The 25,109-nt window shown below is 34.7% G+C and overlaps 1 protein-coding gene and 1 pseudogene across 1 annotated transcript; one reads left to right on the top strand and one right to left on the bottom strand.

Moving 5' to 3' along the window:
• The first annotated feature begins 3,112 nt into the window (after positions 1 to 3,112).
• Positions 3,113 to 6,754, top strand: LOC120254996 (annotated as a pseudogene).
• A 209-nt stretch (positions 6,755 to 6,963) lies between these two features.
• Positions 6,964 to 20,675, bottom strand: LOC120254994 (DNA gyrase subunit B, chloroplastic/mitochondrial-like). Its single transcript, XM_039262924.1, has 22 exons — positions 20,445 to 20,675; positions 20,215 to 20,353; positions 19,057 to 19,137; positions 18,846 to 18,959; positions 18,387 to 18,443; positions 18,031 to 18,132; positions 16,252 to 16,402; positions 16,054 to 16,130; positions 14,255 to 14,362; positions 13,870 to 13,940; positions 12,931 to 13,072; positions 11,609 to 11,707; positions 11,355 to 11,483; positions 10,961 to 11,075; positions 9,318 to 9,385; positions 8,404 to 8,517; positions 8,216 to 8,332; positions 8,057 to 8,110; positions 7,870 to 7,975; positions 7,599 to 7,729; positions 7,404 to 7,474; positions 6,964 to 7,332 (listed from the first exon to the last, which is right to left on the bottom strand). The coding sequence occupies exons 1-21, from the start codon at positions 20,603 to 20,605 to the stop codon at positions 7,406 to 7,408; spliced, it is 2,205 nt and encodes a 734-aa protein (XP_039118858.1). The 5' UTR covers positions 20,606 to 20,675; the 3' UTR covers positions 6,964 to 7,332; positions 7,404 to 7,405.
• Positions 20,676 to 25,109: the final 4,434 nt, after the last annotated feature.

Genomic DNA, 25,109 nt, shown 5'->3' with positions numbered 1-25,109 from the left:
TCAAAATATAATCACATATGAAATTTATAAAAAAGAAGTCCAATAATTTTTTTGAACATCCATCCAATATCAAGTTTTTTACCATCAAGTTCTTTTAAAGAACATCAAATTTTTTGAACAAATAAGTTCCCCATAAAATTCTTTAAAAGTCATTGGTGTTTGGCCCGCCGACGATGAACATGATTAAGAGGTTCTCTGAGTAAGCTCTGGTGATGGCATTGATCACGCTGAGACCTTTGACGGTGAAGGTAACGGCACATGCACAGATGTCACGGCGTCAAGCGTAGCCGGTGTTGAGATGGTCCAGTAAGGTTATGTTAAAACCTCCGGGAACGGCATAGACATCTCTGGCGCCGATTTGAAAGAGCCGGCGAGTGAAATGACGTGGCGTGAAGGGATGGGTGAGAAGGGAACCTCAAAAGATGGTGGCTGAGTGGTTGAGAAGTTTGGAAATTTTTTTTCAGATGACTTAGGTTGGATGATGTTAAGGGTAATTGGTAATTTTGTTAAGTTTGGTTAAGTGGAACTATGGTTAATTTCATAAACTCTAACGGTAGCTAACGGTAACTAACAGTAGGGATATATAAGTAAAAAAAAAACTAGTTTTATGTGGGTATGCAAGTAAATAGTATTTTTATGGGAGTATTTAAGTAATTTTATAGTTTTGCAGCGGTATGCAAACAATTTTTTTTTTTTTGTTTTGGATGGTGTTGATAATTGATATGTGCTTATATGACTTTCGTTAGTTTTTGTTTTGGATGGTGTCGTTTAACATAAAATTATTTATTAATATTAAAACTAGCTAGTGAAAAAAATACACTCTTTTGATAAGTCTAAAATATTTTTTTAAAATATTTAAAAAAAATAATGAATGATATTAAGCCAAATAAATAAATAAATAAATAAATAAATAAAATAAAAACACATAAACATATGTGAAAAACTCAAAATCTGAAAAAAACTAAAAGCAGTAACAGAGAAAAAAAATCATAATTTCACGATGTTGAAATTAAGTTTAGTACTGATGCCAATTTAACTTGTCAAAATTATTTTACAATAATAAAACTTTAAAATATGATTAAAAGAGTCTTAGATCGATTACAAAACATATCTAACTTAAACTCAATATAGATTCAACCATATATAACTCTATTGCTCTTTAAATACGTTTTAATCGCTCACCTTTTCTAAATTATCTAATGAATCCATACTAATAAAACTCTAAACCTATGTCAATGAAGTTTTTTTTTTTCATTATAATATTCAGAGTCAAAAATTCAATTAATTCATGAAAAATTAAAATGAGAGGTCCAGTTGTTATTCACTGTTGTGGTCATAAACTTTTTTGAGTAATTTGACAGCACGTTAGTGCATGGACATGATTATTAATCACTATTCCAAATGGCCATATATGTTCTAAAGAACACGCTTATTATATATATATATATATATATAATAACCTTTTATAAAAAGCTGCATGAATGGGGCACTTGATCATCATATCATCTGAAAATAATACATTTTATTTTTTATTTTTTTGCTTTACATAATTTTTAGGATTATAATTATGAAACTGATGGGAAAAACAAATTAGAGAAATAGAAGGCAACAAATTTATATGTTGAATGAATTATATTTATATATTGGTTTTACCTATGTGTGTATAGATATCACTAATTTGATTGTTGTAATTAGGCAATAAAAAAATGTGCCAATTATTATTTATTAATTATTGTTGATCTAGTTCACTCAATAATCCACTTAATTTAGTTTAATTATATAATTTTTTTTGAGAAATTGATGACATGTGTCTCGGTTGATGAAAGTTAGGGATGTGCACAGATGTGGAACACAACTGCAAGTTCAACAAACCCTGACATTAAAAAAAATATATAAAAATCTTCATATAGTTATATGGGAAGGATATGTATATGAAATTTTCGGGTGCATTTATTATTGTGTGTGTATATATATATTTATATACTTATCTAATTAATTTTTAAAATAACCAAGAATTAGTTTAAGTTATCTCAAGGATAGTGATGTTATAAATGGGGGAAAAAATTAAAATTATACTATAGTTTTAAATGAAAATTGAAATATATGTATATATATATATATATATATTCAATTTTTATTTATTTATTTATTTATTTCTAGAATTTAGCTTGCATTTTAAAATTTATATAACTATGACTTTTTATTGTGCTCAATTGAGATTAGTTAGCGGGCTCAAAGAATTGGACCACAAATTAATATCCAATCCTTAATTTCAAACTTCATTGGAATTTTTTTAGGGTTTAAATTATAATTTAAACATTAATGGCAATACCTTCCCAGTAAGCATTTGAGAGCATCAACAGATAACAAAAAGTAGGAGAGAAAATAAGAAAGAGACATAGACAAAGGTAATGGCGAAGAGTTGCACTGAAGTTGAAAATGAGTTATTTGTTGGTTTATATAAAAAAAAAAATATAGGAGAAGGGTGCAAATCTGTTTGGATAGCTGTGATTGCATAGGCACTATTGCGATGATGATTGCACGTTTGTGATGCAAAAACTGTGCATCACACACAATATTGTTCATAAGATTTTGTATTCCACTGCTCACTTTACTGTTTATACAATTGAGGAATGTGCAAAGCCAATGGCTGATATTTGGATGTTCGTAGAATTCTTATATATATAAATATTAACTGCATACGTCATCAAGCTTATTGTTCTCTAAGGACATAACGACTATTGCTTATATAGGGATTGTGCAAATTTACTATTAATTATTATATACAATTACTATTTGACCCTGGTTAGTATTGTGTATAAGATATTGATAGTTGTTGAATGCAAATCTAATAACACTATTGAATGTAACAGCTATTGCTCATATATAATTACCGTTTGATACTGTTTACTATATATATATATGTAGATACTCAATTTTATTTTATTTTTTCTTTTTTTAGAATTTAGCATGAATGGCATTTTAAATTTATATAATTTTAATTTTCATTGGGCCAAATTTATATTAGTGGGCCTCTAAGATTGGGCCAAATTCCGATATTAATCCCAAATTTTAATTTTTTAGGGTTTTTTTTTTAGGGTTTTGGGGATATCTGAAGGTTGTTTTAGGGTTTTAGAATGGTGTTGGGTTCTTCTTTCACAGTCTCCAAAACCATCTCGTTTTCCAACTGGGATTGGTTTTCCTCGACTCGCTCTCCATCGACGTCCTTCTTGATCCTCCATGTTGGCCATCCGTCGAGCTGCGAACCCTCTCAGGTGATTGATGATTTCCCCATTAAGAAAGCAGTGGAAATTTTCATCTTTTCCCTGATCTTGAGTTAGCTGTTGATTGTTTGTGTTGTTGCTTGAGTTTCTATTTGCAAGGATTCATATTCAATTTGGTCTTTGTAGATTGTTTTTTTTTTTTTTCAGGAATTTAATTATTCTCGATGTTTATGTTCTCGTTTTTATCATTTTCTGAAATTTGGCTGCTGATGAATTGAATTGTGATGTGTTGCTTCTTGGAAGAAATTATGTGCAATTGAGATGAAGGTAAATCGTTTTGCTGTTTTACTTCTTGTTGGGGAGGAAAAATCAAATTTTGTGGTACTTCCTCTTTTGATTTAACAGCATATTATACTATAATTCTTCTCTGTGTGTGTGTGTCATGCTAGTTCTAAAGTATTTGTTTTTTAAGAAATTATTATGTCCATTATGTGATGAGAAGGTGAAAATATATGCAATCGGTGCCAATTGAATTATTCTCAATTGACACGGATGCTCATATGTTATTTTTATATTTTTTTCCCCTCCTGAAATTTGGTTGCTTGTGAATTGAGTAGTGATTTGTTGTTGTTGTTGTTGTTGTTGTTGTTTCCTGGAAGCAATTATGGTCAATTGGGATGAGTGCAGTTCATGTTGGTGTTTTGAATGATGTTGTTGAAGAACATTCAATTTTTTTGTTACTTCCTCTTTTGATTAACTGCAGATTATGCTGTAATTGTGATTATGTTTGTTGAAGCACATTTCAATTGAGATGAAAATAGATCCTGCTGGTGTTTTACATGATGTCATTGAAGAATAGCCAATTTTTCTGCTACTTTCTCTTTTTTAATAACTGCTTATTGTCATAAAAATTTTTTTCTACATTGTAATGTAGGAGCCATTTTTATCGAACTGTGGGCACACATGCTTGTTGTGGAAACCCTGGTGTTCCCATCAGTAAGTCTGAGTGTGTCGATGGACTTAGTGTTGTATTAAAACCATTTTCCCATGGATCATCTTTCCGTTTGATGATGTCTTCTTGGGGGAGTAGAAATCTTTCTTCTCATGCTGGAATGAAATCTAGTGATTCTGAGAATGATTTGGAGGATGGCTTTTCTGACCTGGAGACACCTCCAAGTACTGATCGTATTGAAGATATTGGACATAAGGAGGATGACTGTGATTTGGTTTCTGAAAGTGATGCCTCTGAAGAGGACTTTGCTGAAGATGGTGAAAATTTGGTTGGTTTGTCTGGCACTAATACTGATGCAAATGGTGAAAAAGCTGCAAAAGAGAAGAATTCATCTCCGCTTTTCAAGATCATAATGGATGCTCCTCACTCATCTGTTGACAGTGCTCTCGATAAGTGGGTAGAAGAAGGTAATGCATTGGGACGAGGAGAAATTGCAGTGGTCATGCTCAATCTTCGAAACCGGCGACTTTATGTCAAGGCCCTGGAGGTAGTAATGTCTTTGTGGCTAAATTTCTTTTAACTGTTTTTTTTTTCTCCTGAATTTATATTACTGGGTACTACTTCTGGGTTTCCTCTCAATTGTTTGTATCTGGTGTCTTGTTATTCAATTCTGATTATGTGGAACTAGTGATAATATTGCCTTTAGTTTAATATTTTATCATGTTACATGTTCATCCCTTCAGATGTTGATTGTAAGTTTGAGAGACTATAACAATTTTAGAATGTTTGGTTTGATCAAGAATTTATAATGAAAGGCATGTTCTAGTTCTGTGTTTACTTTGTTCAATTTTGAACTATTTACATTAGTGGTTTGTTTTTGGTTAAAAAAATAAGGGAAGAAGCAGCCTGATGTAGAATTAGTGCTAAGCTGCCAATTTAGTGATAGGGAGCTAATTATACTGTCTTTTCTGGCATTTAGAATTAAGAATAGCTATTTGACAATGGCATTTATATGTCAAGAATGATACTTGTTGTTTCAATAGTATCATCTTATGCATTTTTGCTGTAATATGTGCCATATTTTTCTTCAGCTACGTATTTATTTTGAATTGAAGGAATGAATATTCTACTTAATTATGCAGTTTGTGACTTGGCTAAAAGCAAACAATCGTCTTGAATTTGCGGAGCGGGATTATGCTTCTTATCTTGATTTAATTGCTAAAGTACGTGGACTTCATAACGCTGAAAAGTATATTGAGAAAATTCCAACATCTTTTAGAGGTGAGATCATCTATCGAACGCTCCTAGCCAATTGTGTCGCTTCCACCAATGTCAAGAAGGCTGAGGAAGTGTATAATAAAATAAGAGAACTTGGTCTCCCCATTACAACCTTCACTTGCAACCAACTACTTTTGCTTTATAAGCGGGTGAACAGGAAGAAGATTGCCAATGTTCTTCTGATGATGGAAAAGGAAAACATTAAACTGACTCGTTTTACATACAAGTTATTGATAGACTCCAAAGGACGGTCAAATGACATATCAGACATGGAACAGATTGTGGATGCAATGAAGGCTGAAGGCATCGATCCTGACATGACTATTCAAGCTATGATTGCAAAACACTACATGTTTGCGGGGCTCAATGAGAAAGCAGAGTCAGTGGTAAAAGAGATCGAAGGGAGTGAAATTAACAAGAATCGTAATTCCTGCAAGGTTCTTCTTCCTCTATATGCTGCTCTTGGAAAAACAGAAGACGTCACGAGGATTTGGAAGGTGTGCGAGGCTGATGCCAGTCCATATGAACATTTGGCTGCCATTGAAGCTTGGGGTGAGCTTGGCCATGTGGAGAACGCAGAGAAAATCTTTGATGACATTATGAAGACTTCGAAGAAGCTTTCTGCCAAATACTACAATGCTTTTGTTGAATATTTATGCAAACCAGAAGCTTCTGTCGAAGGGAAAGGAACTGGCGAAGAGGATGTCGGATAATGGTTGTCGGATTGGTCCTTTGACTTGGGATGTGCTTGTGAGGTTGTATGCAGAGTCTGGGGAAGTTGAGAAAGCTGAGTTGATTTTGGAGAAGGCTGCGAAGCAGCGGAGTAAAATTAGACCATTATATAATTCATATATGATTCTGTTAGACCGGTACGCGAAAGAAGGCAATATTCATAATGCCGAGAAGATATTCCTCAGGTTGCGGCAGATTGGTTATGTCGGAAGAATGAGACAGTATCAGTCATTGTTGCAGGCATACATAAATGCAAAAACTCCGGCGTATGGGTTCAGAGAGAGGCTGAAAGCTGATAATATAATGCCGAACAAGGCTTTTGCAGCGCAGATCGCATCGTCTGATGCATTTAGGAAGACACAGATTTCCGAATTGCTTGATTAAGAAGAAGGTTTCTGAATTGCTTGATTTAGAATGCATTAATCCCACAGGATTAATTTATTTATTCGAAGATGCATTGAGGATGAGAAAGAATTATGGTTGTGTTGTGCATGTTGTTGCTTTTGTATCTTATCAGAAATTGGTTTTACTCATGATACTTTTGACAGTAAGATTTATTACTCTTTAACACTTAGAACTCTTTTCTGTAGGTTTTTTTTTTAATCTGAAAGTACCTTTAATTATTTAGTTGATCTTATTTATTTTTGCCAGACTTGCATCATTAATGAAATTAATATATATGTATATATATAATAAAATAAAACAAATAAATCATTCCCTGGTAAAAGAAAAAGATCATGAAAGTTCTCAACCAAACTGAACATATGATAAGAGTGATAAGGTAATCAATAAAAATCCCTCCACTGGAAAATATTTTGTATGCATTCCAAACAAGATTTTTAAACATATACATAAGACAAGCAATGGAGTCACATAAAATAAGTAAATAAATAACCAAGAAATCGGCATATGAGAAGCCTAGGGTTTACAGTTTTGAGATCAACTTGTATTGCTTCTGCAATCCATTCATCGTCATCGATAACTTGATATCAATCACTGGATGCTTTTAATTACCAAGTAACTTTGAAAGTATATTTTTACCGATAAGACCGCATTCTGAAGTGTTTTAAATGTATTAGTAGGTAGGGTCGAGTCGAAGTTAGTCAAAAACAAGCACCGAATTTCTAGTTAGCTCCGTGAAAGTACCTATTACAAAAATCGAAATGGATCATTTAGTTTGTGAGTCGAATTGTGTTTGACAAGATCAATCAACTTACAGTTATATATCAAGATGCTCAAGGTTAATCATGTTTGCAGAGTTCCGAATCAATTCCTTCCTGACATCAACCTGGAACACAAAAACAGGACAAGAACAAGAAATGCAATCAGAAAAATTATGATGTGGTGAAAGAAAAACAGCAAAATAAACAACGATGCCAGGTCTTTATATATATATATATACATTAACTTACCCGAGTGCCCATAAGAGAAGAGAATACGACATTTGCTTCTGCAGCATCTTCCACAACTAGCTGTTTTAGTAACCTTCTCTCCGGGTCCAATGTTGTTTCCCACAGTTGTGCCGGCATCATCTCTCCTAATCCTGTTTCCAACAGCCGGATTTGAGTATATAAATTTGGTAAAATTTAAAAGCAGAATTGGCAGCATATGAGCCGATATACATTCAAGCTCATGTATGCAAAGCATGATTACAAAATGAGAGGGACATCTCGGTTATATTACCTTTGAACCTCTGAATATTGAAGGAGGCATTCGAAGGAAAAGAATCCAAGAGATGTTTGAGCTCTGCTTCATCGTAACAATAGTGCGCGTGCTTGCCACGATCGACCTGATATTTTTTATGGAAAGAAGCTTGTGGTAAAATATAGCATGCGAATAGCTGAGTGTTGTAGAATGTGAGAAGAGCTACCTTGTAGAGTGGGGGAACACCGACATATATACAACCTTCGTCAAATAAGGCTTTCTGTTGAAAATTTAGTTTTATTGATTCTAACAGACCGAACATGGATCACCAACTTTCATATTCAATATTTAACTAGAAGCATACTATAAACCACAAAATAAATACCTGGTATCGATAGAAAAAAGTTAGTAAAAGAGTGCGGATATGAGCACCGTCCACATCGGCATCTGTTAAAATGATGATCTTATGATATCGAAGTGCTTCCTTTTTAAAATCCTCCCCCTGGAAAAATATAATCATCTCAAGAATACTGCCAAAAGGAAAACAAAACCAGCACAATTATGAACTCCAACCTTCACTCCAAGTCCAAGACCAAGAATAAGATTCTGAATTTCTTCATTCTTGTACATGGCTGCTTCATCCTTCCTTTCAATGTTTAGAATCTTGCCTCTCAAGGGTAAAATAGCCTGTGATGAAGAAAGAGAAATAAATGATTCAACTTAGAATCTCAATAATACCAGAAGAAAGTCTAAGTTCCCATTTTTTACACATAAAATTTTAAAACTAAAGACTATGTAAGCATGCATGATTGCATCTAAGTAAGAAAACTTCAGAGAGGATTCCTAGAGCAATAACTAGCATGAGAAAACGATGAGCTCCAACATGTTACAACTCTGCCCAACAAAGACCAGGAATATTCTGAACCACATTGAAGATTACATATTTCCTCATTCACGCAGAGACCAATACAGTAATACTCCATATATGTCCAATGTTAATATACTAACCTATCAAAAGTCATTCTATGCAAATCCAATTGCACTTGTTGCCCAGGTTGCAACTAATAATGCTGATAAAATAATAAACTTAAGCCAAAACATACTGATTTTTTCAGATCTTGTTTTAAGATTCATCATATCAAATCATTAGTGGTCAATATACTTAAGGCCCCTGCTACCACAAGAGCACTTGAAATTTTATCATAACTCACTGCACGGTTGAAATCAATTTTCCATCCTCAGATAGCTTGAACAAAACAGTTTGCCTCTCTTTTCCAAGATCACAATCAGGATTTCCAATATTCAAGCCCTACTTGCTATTTTTGCTTTATTTCATGCCCAATAGTTTTGTCTTCCTTACTGTATCATTATAACAACCGCTGATACAAAGAGACAAAGAATAAATAACTTTTAACCAATCTATACGGTTCTTATTATAACCAAGTACCACTATATCAGTCCACTAATGAATGAGAACAAGTTTTCACCTGAAACCTCCTATCACGACCTTGCTTTGCACTACCACCAGCTGAATCACCTTCAACTATAAAGATTTCTGAAATTTTCACAAAAAATGCCATAAGAAAAAAGGCCAAGAGACTATCAAGCACATAAACAATGTTTCATATTCTACTAAAATTATATATATACAGATATTGGAATATCCTATAAATGGAGTACATAGATGCATACGCAAGGATAAGCATGTTATTTGATGTAATCTACAATAGTCATTCTACCTTGTAGGCTAAAAACATCATAATGATCCCGTAAGATCAATGCTTGGAAGACTACTCTCATTAAGTAAAGGTGGCAGATGCCAATCACAAAATATAATTTGGCGCAAAAAACTTTTCTAGATTAGAATCATCTCCTTCAATAATATATATGAAAAGAATTGTTGAAAATCAGAATGTTGCAAAAGAGAACCATGGAAATGAGATACTCAATCCAAAGCTTCACCAATTTGCTCCAAAACCCAGATAACATTTTTTCACAAGTCAATTGTAACTGATGTATGCATCAAAGTGAACATTGCCCACCAACTCCATTGTCACTAATTTGTTAATGTAATTCAACAGATTATGCATTGTTCCAGGAGTGTTCACTTCGAGGGCATTGATATCTAGATAGAAAAAAGTGCATATCAGAGAGTGATTTGTGGTAGACTACCAATAGACAGGGATCTAAACATCTATGGAAGAGGAGTCTACATTTTTTTTCCACCACATTGATTTCTCAATGGAAAATGACAAATGATTTTGATGATCAATCCCCCTGAAGTTGAGAAAATGATACCCAAATAATAAAGCTCCAATTATATATAAATAATAAAAAAAAAACCCTCCAGAATAAAAACTGCAAAGGTCTTAGTAGTAGCCCATCAAGGGTAAAGGTTCAGCTTATTTTTAACTATATATATAGAAGCTATACCTGTTGTATACAAGCTGTAATAATATCAAACCACAGAAAACTGTGATGGTTAGCGTATGCCAGTTCATGACTTAGTTCAGTTCCAACTGAGAATAAAATAATTGATGTGTTTTTTAAATTTTATATAGCATCTTGTTTGGTGGGGACCTGAACTGAAGCCTGAACTTATACAGAATTATTTGTACCATGCTCAAAGAGCTCGAACTTGACTGGTTATGGATGAATCATGTCCAAGTTAAAGGGACAGGCCCAAAAGTATAGGCACCAAACTTGGATCACTTCTACATTTACATCCCTTGATAAATATTATGTGCATTTACTACTTGTAGCCCTACAGACCTTGATGTTTAACCTCCTATGTTTTTTCTCCGTCACTTGAAATATATAGGAAGTCTTAGTTTTGACATTGAATATATAGGGAATAAAGGGGAATAACATGAGAAAACACATTATATAACAGTCATTGAATATATTATTTGTGGAAATAACAAATCAAAATCGACCCTTATTGTCGAGGAATTTGTTATGCAACAAATGCCATTTCATCACAACCAATAAGAACCTTGTGCTCCAACATATGCTATACAAATAAATATAAATTGCGGGGACAACCCAAAGCAATCAAATTAGGGTTTTCTTGAATTAAATTGTAGGTTCTATTAATAATGGCATAGATATCCCAGAAAGAAACACCTACCACATTCTTCAGGATTTGTTGCTGAACAATCAGCTAATTTTCCTGGTAGAGAAGAAGATCTAAGAACACTCTTTGTTCTAACCAATTCTCTAGCTCTCTTTGCCGCCATTGCAGCCTACACAAAGCACAAAGTTCTTAAAAGCATGCCGCAAAAACAAACAACCTGATATTCACAACCAATCTAGTCTGTGGCAACCAATTTCACCAGAGATCAATAGCTTATAGCAGAACTATTTCTTCACGCAAAATGGATAGGTTATCCACAAGCATAGCGCAGAGCACAAATTGAGTGTAGTAATTTAAAATTATGAATGTTCAGGATTAGGGGACAAAAAACTATCAAAATAAGACTTAAGTTGTCATCAATCAAATTAAGTGCAAACAAACCATATACCTTAAGAGCATTAAGGGACTTGGAAAGGACTAAATCTAGAGCATCCGGATGAAGCTCCAAGTACTCAGTGACATGCTCTTGAACACACTGTTCAACTACTCTTCTGACCTCTGGATTACCCAACCTTGTCTATCTCATGAGAAGAAAAATTTACCAAAAACAAATAAGTTTGAGAAACTCGCTCAAGAATGGTAAGGCTACAAAATTATACAATGAACATTGATCAACTTTACAAAAGATGAAATTATTAACACCTTTGTTTGCCCTTCAAATTCTGGGTTTGGAACTTTGACGGAGACAATACATGTTAAACCTTCCCTTACATGCTCACCACTCAGATTTATATCCTTCTCCTGAAAAGAAGATTGGTGAGAAAATAATAAAAGCTAAGTTTCAGCTGATGAAAGGTATCAAAAATGTATCTTCTAGTGAGGCTTCATCAATGATTTACAAATATGTGCATATATGCCAAACAAATCAACTCACCTCAATCAGGAACCCTGTGTATTAAAAAGCTAATGCTTCGTTGGGAATAGTAGTGCTCATGTTTCATTAAATGGTTCAAGCTTTTTTCTCTTAAGAAAACATAACACAATTTCAACATGAGAAACTTTCAAAAGATCTTTTATCTTTTACCAGATAAGAAAGTAACCTATATTCCCACATCTGTTAAATGGGTAAATTGGATAAGCATATAAGCATGAGTCTCCCATCCTATTAACTGAAGTTTTTGGGTTGAATTGAACCAAGCTAGCATTACTAGTTTGCATCTAACATAGTGTCATAGATTAGTCAATTGGTTTGGCACAACGTTTTAGTTAAAATTAAACTAGCATGTATCAAGGGGCATATTAGAGTAACTAATAATAACAAATCGGTTAAGTTGGTAAACACATATCTAAATATATAAACTCAGGTCTCTCATCCTATGAGCTTAAGCTTTTGGATTGAATCAAGCTTAGATCATATGTTTGGCTTGTATCCAACAATGATAAATTTCACATGCTTGCACGCAAGTAATAGCTTTTATGCACTTTCATATGAGGTGTAAAATAATAACTCTTATATGTTGCAATGGAAGCTGCTGTTTAGGTGCATTCGACATGTACAAGTGATGCCAGAAGGTCACACTGGTGAACACTTCCAAGCATATTGAGAGAGGACAAATAGGAATGCAGAAAAAATTTTAAACTTCACCTTTAACATAACCAGAAGACTAGATTTTACTCTCATGCGCTTAACCAATTGATCACATTGAGTTATGTGAATGGAAATGTTTGTTGATCAGTTTCCAATGAGAAGTATTCTACAAACCTCATTCTGTATGTTAAATTTCATGTTGAGCATGAATAATGAATATAATTATGACATAGAGAATCATTTCACATTGACATGTACACACGCACACATAAAAATGTAACTTGCTCCACGCAAACCAGTTGTATAAGTTTGCCCATAGAAACAAAATTTAAAGCACATTCATCATTGGAATATAACATTTCATTTGGATCCTAGCAGATCAAATAATATTAAATGAAAAAAGATCAACATCATAACAGTAGCAGGAAGACATTACCTTGATAACTTTTGACTTCTTCCCAAGGTTATTAATGGTTCTTGTCAATGAAGCCTTCAGCCCATCTATGTGAGTACCGCCATCAATTGTTCGAATGCTATTAGCATATCCCAATATCGTATCCGTATATGCATCTGAACACCTTTGGGGTCAAACAATTAAATCCCAGGAAGGGTCCAGATGAGATATTAATTTGTAAGAGCAAATGCTATCCATATAGAGTAATATGAAAATCATGGCAGCGCAATGTGGCAGTTAGGCATTGGTATACTACGATTTTGTCATGCTAAATAAATATGAGAAAAGTCCAAAGATAATAACATGTGTAGAATGTTGAGGTATATTTTATACCACTAATGGTTTTTTTTTACATTTGTACCCCTGTGAAATCCCAAAATTACAGGTATTCTTTAAAATTCCATATATACCCCTGCACAGTAGAGATTATTACATATATAACTTAAAATCAAGTGAACTACCCATTGACATTTGATAATTGAAGGAAAATAGGTGAAATTTCAACTGTGCCTTTAACATATAAATCTTAAACATTTAAATTTTTAGATACATCTTTACAGGTCATAAATTTTATTTCACACATAGATTTACTTTGTATATAAAATTTTACGCCCTTATAAAAATAAACTTATATTACCATATAATTCTTACATTTTTATTCCTAATCAAAATCCTTGATATAAAAGAAACTGAAAGGCTAGGAATTCTTTTGTGTTGTTTAAACAATTAAATGTAATGAACCATGATTAACCATCAAAAAGTATATATGTAAGTTAAACTTTGCATGAAATGAGAAATTATATGAGGGTATAATTGATTTCAGGATTTTGCAGGGGTATATATGTAATGCCACAATTATATATCAAAAAAAAAAGGTAGAGCTTTCACACAGCAATTACATTAAAATGATATATACTATACCACTGAAGAGCAACATCAACAGTGATTCCATCAGCCTCCTTTCTGAAAGCTAGAATGTCATGGAGTGGTTTCTGGAGAACACACAAATACAAGAGCCATTAATAATCATGTCAGAGACAAGTTCAATGAATGAAAGAAGCAATCATTTTTTGTACTCTACTGAAGAAAGCAACAAGATCATTATGTGAAGCAGCATTGATAAAGGAGGAATTTGCAATTCTTCAAGTATAGAAGAAAGGCCAGGATAACCTTAACTTGTTTGAGATTATTATTACAAGGGAAAAAATGGCAGATATAGCAGAAAGGCAGGTCTAAGATAATTGAGATTCATGGATACAATGAACTAGCGAGTAAAAGAAATATAAGGAAGCTGCATGGTGTATACCTTGTCAGTATTCAACCATTTCACATACTCAACTAAGCCGCCAGCATAACAATGTTCATTATATAAAGTTTTTGAGTCTCCTTCTTCCTTCTTCAGAGTAATTGTAAGCTGAAAGGCGAAACGTAAATAGGATAAGTCAGTTGTCTCCGAAGAATAGGCAATGAACACCCACAGATAATTTGAAAGAATATAATCAAGAAAATTTTAAACACCACCAAAGGGGACAGGGAAAGAGACAGAATATAAAAAATGCAGGATAGTTCAATCCTAAACCTGTAAATAAACATGCATTACAAAGAAAACAATTTATGAGAAAGTGCTCAGATTTGCTCAGATTTTGCAGAGGACTTCAAAAGAAGTTACACAGCAAGACTAGACAAGTTTGTTGTCATCATCAACAACAACCAAGTCTTAATCTAACATTTACAGTGTCAATTACATGGCCCCTTCCAAGAAACTGCCAGACCAATAAAAGTATTTATCCTTGTCTAGATCAAACTCCATCTACTACTTTATACCTATTACGATTAAAGTCAAACTCAATAGTAAAGAGAAGACCTGAGAACTCTTATATTCTGTGATTAAAAAATATTGGTATTACTTCTAAATTGTCCTTTATCTTCCAAAACACTTTTTCAATGAAAAAAAATTGAAGCATCTCAATACTTCATGCTAGAACACTCACTACAAAAATAAGAAATGGTTTAAAACCCACTTCATTTTCAGCCAAAAAGAGACTAAAAAGGTTTATAATGATTGCTTATGCTTAAATAAGGAATTAACTGTTACCAATCTGAAACTCCTTGACTTGAACAACTAAAATATAACTACAATGTTTTAAAGTCCTATATACATACACGTCAAAATATTTATCATGATTTAGATACCTTTTATGCTTCTGCAGTCAACACCATCCACATAACAATTCAGCCTAAGTTTTTCCAAGATCTTTCCATTTAGTCTCAGTAGCCTTCACAAGCAGACAACTCTGAGAGAAATCTTCACACAATCTACAATAGATTTACTCAAAACAACTCCCTCATACTTTTACATGTGATGGGACTGATTTTAGTTTTATTAATGAGGATAAAAAAAATACTTAGCCAAGAGAGCTTGAAACTTCTACATACCAGCCATGAAAGAAGGATTTATGAAGGTTTACCACATTTAAGAGTAAATTATAAATTTTAAGCTCTTTGTGGTAATTGATTATAAGTCAAAGGCAGTTTGAACAACACCATGGTGAATGCAAATTTCATTTGAGAAAATTGCCATTACCAATCTCTATATCTTGCCTGCAAGTTAAATGCCTTTTTTTTTTCTCTAGAATTTTTATGGTTCCCCTTGGAACTTTTACATGCAGTGATTTGTATCCGAAATGCTTATATTTGCATTTTCTATATCAAACCGCCCATTAGATCCTTAGATTTTCCTCATTCCCATATGAAAGCCACTAACTTGTCCATTACTTCATAACTTTTGAGAATAGTGTTGAAGAGCTTTCATTTAACAGTGGATTCAGATCTTCTCCTTTTAGTTCAGTACCAAATATCGGGTAGGCTTTGCACATGAATCCTATGGACCAGTATAAAGGAAGGAATCTCCAAAACGAAAATACATAATGTGGAACCTCCCCCAAGCTATCTAAAACGCCTAGAACTGCAAATTGCTTGCTTGAATATCACTGCATGTTCAAAGATTTTCAAAAGCAAGGGGCCAAAGATATAATTCTTTTAATTTAAATAGTAAGTAGAAAACCGCACAGCATAGCATATTAGAAGAAAAAAATTAAATTCTACCTCAGGGTTCAAGAAAGCAAGTTCCCTAATTCGTCCAGCTATTGTGTTGAAGTCAAATGAGATGGAAGTTGTGAATACTGCATTGATCAAAATTTGCAATAAAACATATGCCATATATTATAACAAGCTTCCACACATGACACAAACAAACATTTGAAGATGGGCCATATGAAAAAAATAAAACGGAAGAAAACAGACCCTCTTTATCAGGCCAAAAATGGATGCATGTTCCCTGACGAGAACATAATTCAGGTGGCAACAATTGGCATGTGAGAGTCGTCACAGGCTTTCCACGAGAATAGCTTTGTTGATACTCCTTTCCATCTCTCCACACTGTAACTTCCAGTGCCTGTTTTATGTAAGATCAATTTATAAAGAAAATCCAACAAGGCAACATTCAAGGTAATCAAAATTCGATTCAAGTAACTTAGTAACATATATGTAATGGTAAACTTACTAAACAAATTATACAAAAACTCTATAGTTGACCTCAAATATCTTTATCTTGGCAGTGACCTAAAACAAATTGACTAATTGACAACGGCAGTGATGATGATGCTGATGATGATAATTTAAAAAACTAGAGAAAGGCAATATAAAATATGAATTTCTGGTTGTAGAGGTTACTATAATGTTGCACTACCAGAGAGATAGCTTTGATGGTTGATTTCCAAATAAAATCACTATTTAACGGAAAAGACATTTTAGCAAAAATAGAGTCAGATTCTGGTCAATGGCATTCCGGGCATTTGATCATTACTCATAAGAGGTCTATGTTGTCCAAATGTCAAATGGATTCTACAGACATAATGTTACTCGTTAAATACACTTCATATCAATTAAGCAATAATTCCCGCTTAACTAGGATGACCAGCTTGATGCTACTCATTGTAAAATAAAGAGTGTTCCCATCAATAGAATGCATTATCCAACGCCTTCACAAGTAGAACTTAATAAATTATAACACCGTCAAATTGCATCGATTTAAACCATCCATTGTAGTCTATGCACAGAATTAAGAAGACATGCCAGAAGACAATTCCCAATTGATGTATTGTGCCACCTATAATTTCAATTAGTATGGGGACAGCTATTGGATATGTCCCAATCAATCAAGACAAGAGGCCTTAAACCTTGAAAACCAATTACTAACATTCAGGAAGAAAATGATTAGGTTCACAATTTTCTGCTATTTACATAGTCCCAAAAGTCTTCATCAGTTCATCCAAATGAATCCTAAACTCATACATAGTGAACCTTCCATGATTTAAAATGTTTCTAATTCACCCAATTGGATTTCCAAGCACATGCAACAACTCTTTATTAAGCCTGTCTCTCAGACAGATAACTAAAGGCTCAAAACCCAAACTTGACACAATGCTCCAGCTTTCACCCCGAAAGTTCTAATAATGTATCTGTCTGCATTAACAGAATCATTTAAACACATTTCTTTTCATTTAGTAGCTAGGGAAAAAATGTTTTTAACACAATCAAAGCTCATTCCTCAGACCTCTTGGTTAAACAAGTCCTCCAATGTACAAGACGACATTTTTAATATGTTATTGGTGACTAAAAAATCTTGACAAATTGTTATATGAGAACAAATATCTCCTTACTCATCAAATAAAACAATTACATAAAATTTGGTTTTGATTTTTGTATAACTAGGATTGATGACTCAAAACAGTATCAATCCAACTTCCTAACCATACATATGAAAGGTCAATGGTAGTTGAATGCATTTAAGACTTCAATATGGTAAATAAGAAGAATTTCAAATGATTTGAACTCATAAGCATTCAAACAAATAAGTTTCCACACATGAAACCAAACACAACTCAGATGGAGAGCATTATGAAAAGAAAACCAAGTACAGCCATAGTGACCAATATCTAAAGTGAACCTTGAAAAATAAAAGAAAAAGAAAAGTCAAGATCAGATAATTGTAAAGAACTACAGAAGCACAAAGAAACATACCTCTGATAGAGCATTAACAACAGATAAGCCAACACCATGGAGCCCTCCAGAAACACTATAGCCACTGCTTGCACCTCCAAACTTTCCTCCTGCGTGTAGTACCTAGACAACACTGGCCCCAGTTATATGCTAATGTACATAATACAGAAATCACGTTAATATTATCCAGCTTTAATATCTGTTTAGAGCCAATTATTTCTCAGCTGAAGACAGAAATGTTTTATTATGCTTTAAAGTATATTCTATTGACCCACATGTAACAAAAGACTCAACTGCAGTATTTTCCAATATAGATCTAAAGTTGAAGATGCTTGTGTTATAGCCAAAAGAGTTGAAACAAAAGTAAACAGAAATACCGTTAACACAGTTTCCAAAGAGGACTTCTTGGTAACTGGATGTAAATCTATAGGGATCTGCAAAGAAAAAATATTTAACAAGTGAGTTATATGCCACAGCCATAAGTAACAAAAAGATCACCAATTAGAAAACAAGAAAATTCATAAAAAAGGCATGCAGCATGTTGCTTGGAGCTAGCAAGTAAATCAGTGCATTATTGGGAGAACTTTTGGTAATCAAACATAGGAAATTTCCACTAGGCATAGTATTCTCCAAATCACATTATTAAATTAAACCAGATTTATTTTCCCTAACTATTTTATTTTGACTTAAATTGATCTCACCAAAAAAGGGGTAGAAAATTTTCTACCTGCATTGAAATGAAGATATATTTGCCTAAACAAAATTCAAAGGAACTGATTGGCTGTGCTTTCGAAAAGGGACACACACACGCAAATGGGTTTAAAAAAAAGTCTCACCCCCCGTCCATTATCAGTAATGCTAACAGAATTATCCTCCAGAAGAACTACATCAATTCTTGAGGCATAGCCTGCTTGCGCTTCATCAACAGCATTATCCAGAATTTCATACACCTACAGGCATGAAAATTACACAACATTAAGATTAAAGACAAAGGTTGAAGCCTTCTCTGAATATACCTAAAACAACCAATAGCATTCAAGAAGATACCAGGTGATGCAAACCACGAGGTCCTGTGCTACCAATATACATTCCAGGTCTCTTCCTGACAGGATCTAGCCCTTCCAACACCTGAGTGAAAACAGCAAGCACATGATCAGAACAATATATTATAGGTACCCAAAAAAAAAAGTATTTGCCTATGATAAGGGGAAGAATGACACATATATCTTCTAAATATCTATCTCACGTCTTTATGATAAAATTTTATTTAAAAGGGAAGCCCACGCAGAAGACCGCCTCCATCACATGGTTTTAATCTTTCAAAGAGATAAAATATAAAAGCCCTATCCATACACATAAAATATGATCGTTTTCTCATCTCAAGAACCACGGTAATTACTAAAAATGAGCTTTCCTTTTCTTGTGCTTCTACAATACAACTTAACAAACTGCCTTCAAATGTCAAACATTAGGTGACAATCCTCAGAATCGGATTAATGCATGTAGCTTTGCAAGCCTAAGATAGAAAAAAAAAACCAATAAATAGCACCAATCTTTGCTCAGCTTGTAGCCTGCATACACTAGCTTTTCACATCAAATGAAAAATTAAACCCTATGAAAATTCCTAGCTCATGCAACAATCAGAAACTGATCCCCATGATCAAAGTTATATGCTCTATAATATAGGTCTTATCCACACAAGCAACAGAGAGCACCATATTTTCATCATTAGTGCTGAGATAGGCTATAATAGAGAAATACAGCACTTTAATCAAGAAATATGAGCCAAATGCACTAGACTCCTTAATGCTGATTAAAGCCTTGATAACCATCCAAGCATCAGCTGGCTACTACAATCTTTATTACCATGTAAAATTTCTAATATTTCATGAAAGATAAACCCAAAACACTACTTAATGTCAGAACTTCCTATTTTTCCCCCAGGAAGCATGAATTTCACAAACTTTCGTATTCATTTCTTCCCAAAAAGAAATAAATTAAAATATAAATAAAAATAAAAAGAAAGAAAGGAAATGTTGGCGATTTTATCACGTATATTTAAGAAAATAATTCAGAATGCACCTATGAAACTATAGATGGACACAAACCAAAATTCAGATTTTTTTTTTTTAATCCCAAAATCAATAGAAAAAAGAACAAACCTTTCCACGGAGCTACACCAATAGCAAAACCAAAAACACCCACCTGAATCTGCTCAGAACCATAACTTTCCGAGCCCGCCTTTTCCTTAAGGACTTCAGCAGCCAAGCCCGACGACATGAATGCTCTTGCTCCACCACCACCACCACCACCATTAGTAAGAGAGCAGCGACCTCCCAAAACTCTAAACAAAAGCGCCCACACAAAACACCCACACTAACACACAAACCCAACCAAAAATCTCAAACTAAGAAAAAGCGACAAACGAGAGAAACCTGGGACTGAAGAAGAGGCGAGAGCGGGAGCGGGGCGAGAAGGAGAGCATGGTGTGAGAGCGAGCACGAAGGAGAGAGCGAGGAGAAGATGAGAAGAAGCGGCGAGCGAAGAAGCGGAGCTGGAGAGGAGGCGGAGGTGCGGCTCTGAGGATCGCCATCATCGCTACTTCAGTTCAAAGGAGCGAGTTTTGTGAAACCTCGCTGGGATTTATTTGGTTTTGCGGGTTGGGGTTTCTGGGGCAGTGGATGATGGCCTATTTGAACTTGATCTTAAACCCTAAATTGGGTTCACCCCCTTCAATGATTTGGGTCCGCTTTAGTTGATGGGTCCGGATTAGATTTGAATAATAATAATAATAATAATAATAATAATAATAATAGAAAATTACCAAAAACACCACCTAAGTTTGCAATATGCACAAACACAACCCCTAAATTTGTGTATTCCTAAACACTCCTTCCTTTTTAAACACAATTATTTTCAAACCCCCAAAGCATGTAACAGTGTTTAACAGAGTTAGTTTTGAATTTTTTTGGACGAAATTGACCCTTGCATGGGAAGCTGTGGCAATGCGACGTGGTTTGACCATAATGGCCTTGGTTGCAATCATTTCCGGTTTGAGAGGAAGTGGGTTTTCCTTTTTGGGTAATCCCAAGAGACAACCATTACTGGCGCCGGTAATGTTTTTTTTCTCTTCGCCTTTTCAGCTTTTCCCTTTCCAAAGTTGTCTCTGTTTGGACATTCTCTGTAGAATCGGAATTTCCCTTTCCACCAGTGTCTCAATGGAGAAGTCCCGCTCAAGTATTTGTCATTTCATCAGTTTGCAGTCTAAGGTATTGAACCGAGGTGGATGCCGTTGAAGAAGGTGCAATTATGGTTTTATTTGTAAACTATTCTGTTAGATAGATTTTTCGGTTTTGTTTTGTGGTTATGTTTTTATTGGATGATATTGAAGTCTGCAGGGAGATTTCTCGGCTAGGGTTTTGTTTTGTTTGTCATTTTCGTCTGTGTACATGATCGAAAGAGATTTTTCGATTGTTATGATGTGTAATGTTTATAATGTATGTTTCCCCTTTAATTTGATATATATGATTGCAGTTTAAGAAATAAGGAATTTGTTTAAGAAATGAGGTTTAATCTAAAAAATGATGTTTCCGTTTAAGAATTGTGATTTCTGTTTAAGAAATGAGGTATATGTTTACGAAGTGATGTTTCCATTTAAGAATTGAGGTTTCCGTTTAAAAACATATCTTTCTGCTTAAGATGCTCTAAAAACTGCTTAATGTATTATTATTGTCGCAGACTTGTGATTATGGCGGTAAACCTAGTTAATGGGCAATGCTACTTGACACCAGTAATAGAGACTGTAACTGAATTGAAAGTTCACATGAGTGGACAATACTGGGAGATCATCCGAAGGACACTATTTGCAGCATTCTCTGAACTGGAACCTGTATTCCAAGAGATTACCCTTATTGATTCTCTATTGCAAAGGTACGATGACCGTACCAATAAATTCAGGATTGGGGCAAGCCTGCTGAGTTTCAGGCCTAAAAATGTGGCTCTCATTCTTGGTCTGTGATGTGATGGAGACAAAGTAGTATTTCAGAAGAAGAAAACACACTCAGCTTTTGAAGAAAAGTATTTATCGAAAACCTACGACCGACACAGAGACTCCATCAAGAGAACACTTGAGTAACTTGTTTGGCAGAGGGAAGAAGAAGAAAATTTTGTCAAACTCCTGATGGTATACCTCATGGGTACAATCCTCTTCCCAAATACCTCATGCTCGATTCTGAATTGGATCGCTGATTATGTCGATGATCTACCTGGCCTGGAGCGATATGCATGGGTGTAGACGATGCACAAGTGGCTTATGGAGGACGTTTCACAAGCGGCTCTCGAGTGCATGTAAGATGCGTTTGGAAGAAGACCAACATGGGGTACCTTAAAAGGTGCTCGGTCGCACTGAATATCTGGTTTTACGAGCTGACCGGCACCGGAAAGAAGCTACGTTTTGGCAAGACCCCAAGAATGTTGTGTTACGGTAAAAATAGTTATCAGAAGCAAGCGTCGATAGGAACCATGTTGTCATCTCTCGAAGGAAAGGAGGTAATAAATCATAAATATTGTGTTACAATTGTCTGGAATACTGTTATTGTTTAACAATAGTAGTTTATATTTAATTTTAGTCATTATCATTTAACAGGAGTAGTTTCTGTTTAAAAATATTCTTTAGAGTTTAACCTGGTGGTTTGTTGTTTAAGTATATGGGATATCATTTAAATATATGAGTTAACTGTTTAAAAAACATTTGTTATTGTTTAAGTTGAATGATTTTACTAAGATTGTGTTGTTTACAAATGTTAGTTTCCTAAACTGGTCGTGGCAAATACGGATGAAGCAATCTTCGCTTTTGGGGCCATCGGGCTTCGAAGAAAGATGAGCGGCCAACCTCTTCAAGGCTCGCTCAACGTCGTTCCCCTCCTTCCAACCCAACTCGCGCAAGTATTTCTCAGCGCCGGACAAGCCCCCTCTACCCCGGCCGATATCAATACCACCCTCGACCAGCAGTACCCCTCGAGACGCAATGAATAGGCGATGATGTCATCTGCGACGTCCTGCCGTCAGCGAGCAAGATATTGATAATTGAGTTCCCTCAGCTTATTGCTTGTGTTGAGGCATTGGAAGGACGGTCACAATCAAATACTACGTCCCTACAAACAAATGAAGTACTCAGCACGGATGCTATTAGGAATAGCCTGGATGCAGCCAAGGAAACCCTAGTGATTGCCGACGATGTAAGTGGGATGGCCTCAGATTTTGATGACGAGGACGTAATTGGGATGGCCATCCGAAGAGGGAAATGTTTGAAGAGTCTTGTGATAAGAAGAAAAACAATAATGTCACTCCCTCTACCAGCTGACGATAAAACAATAGCAGCACCATCAGTGGTTGATCGGCAGACTAAAAGGGCAGTGCCTGAGGAAATTGCCCCAACAAAAACTCCATCTATAGTGGACCAACCTTCAAGAGATGTGTCTCCGGTTGATGATGTCGTCATGCTCGAGCTTGACAGGATCATTGACTCTATTGCCAAAGAAATCCTCGTCTCAGTAGAACTGGCGGACGATAGTGTCGCATCGAAGGAAGACATAATCCCACAACAACATGAAGCAGCAATCACAGAACACCAATAACGGTCAATAACATTACCTGGTGATGAACCCAATGATGCTGCTGAAGAGGGGCAAAGAAACATCAACGAGAAAACAACGATTGATGAAAACGTTGATAGTATGGTCCTTGCCAACCAACAACCGTCAACAACAGCACCTGGTGATGAACCCAAAGATGCTGCTGGCGAGGGGCAAGGAAACATCAACGAAAAAACAACGATTGATGCTAACGTTGATAGTATGGTCCTTGCCAACCAACAATACGAAGAAGTGCGGAAGGACTTTTTCCCAAGAAAAAAAGATACCCCTGACACGCGCACCTCGACAAATTCGAGCAGGAGATAATAAGGATCTTCCTTAACGCTGGATAGATTCGTAAGTATGAAGTTTTTATGTTATAATTTAAATATATGTGTTACCATTTAATATATATAGTTTCCGTTTAAATATGAATGTTATCATTTAACCATATAACTTACCTTTTAACATTATTAGATTTCATTTAAACATTTACGTTATCATTGAAATATATATAGTTTCCACTTAAATATTTGTGTTTCCATTTAACTATATCTGTTAACATTTAACCTCAGAACTATCGTCTGGAAGAATGACTATGTCAATACTACACGAGTCAGCATATTCACGATGCTAGATAGGAAGGAAATGGTGACAGATGATGTGATGGACGCATTTGTAAGCATAATTCAGAAGTCGTTGAAAAGAGTACCACATCCGTATAAGAAGCACGCCTCCATCACGCGATCACTGGCACTGTTTATGTCCAACCAAAAAGACGCGTGTGACACGACTCTCACTATGATCGGAGATGACGCGTGTAACCTGCATGATGTTGACATAGTCATCCTCCTAATAATCATGAATGGCTACTTCCATGTGCTAATTTTTTATAATGACAAACAAGAATGCAGGTATTATTCTTTATCCTAAAGTGAGAAGTATGACAGAGACGCCAAAGACATAGTAAGTTCTTTGATAAATAGAGTTTCATAAATAGTAGTTTCTTAATCGAGATTCTAACCTCAAATTATATATCTTGATAGCGGAGACTATTTGACTATTATGTCGATATGGAGTTTGGCGAGACGGTGACTATATCATACTCATTTATTCACGACGGTGATACCCCAAGACAAAAACAAGGAAGTGTCAATTGCCGTCTATGTAATACCCTGAACCTGTGGATAACTGTTAGAAAATATATTCAGGGTATTACTACAGTTGCAGTAAGGTTTTCTACAGATTAATCTTGTTGAGAAACCCCAAGTGAAAAGAATAAGGACTTAAATGTGAAAGTTTATAACAGATTTTGGGTTAAAGAGTAATTAAAAAAGGATTGATATAAAATGTTTCTGAAAACCAAGGACTGAAAGGTAAGATGAAGGGATCTTTTTGAAATGTTGTGTTATAATCCAGGGACCGTTGGGTAATTTGAAAGGACCTTTTGAGAATACTATTTCATAA

Source organism: Dioscorea cayenensis, unplaced genomic scaffold (assembly GCF_009730915.1).
Source record: "Dioscorea cayenensis subsp. rotundata cultivar TDr96_F1 unplaced genomic scaffold, TDr96_F1_v2_PseudoChromosome.rev07_lg8_w22 25.fasta BLBR01000783.1, whole genome shotgun sequence".
NCBI lineage: Eukaryota > Viridiplantae > Streptophyta > Magnoliopsida > Dioscoreales > Dioscoreaceae > Dioscorea > Dioscorea cayenensis.
This window is presented reverse-complemented; position numbering and strand designations above follow the sequence as displayed.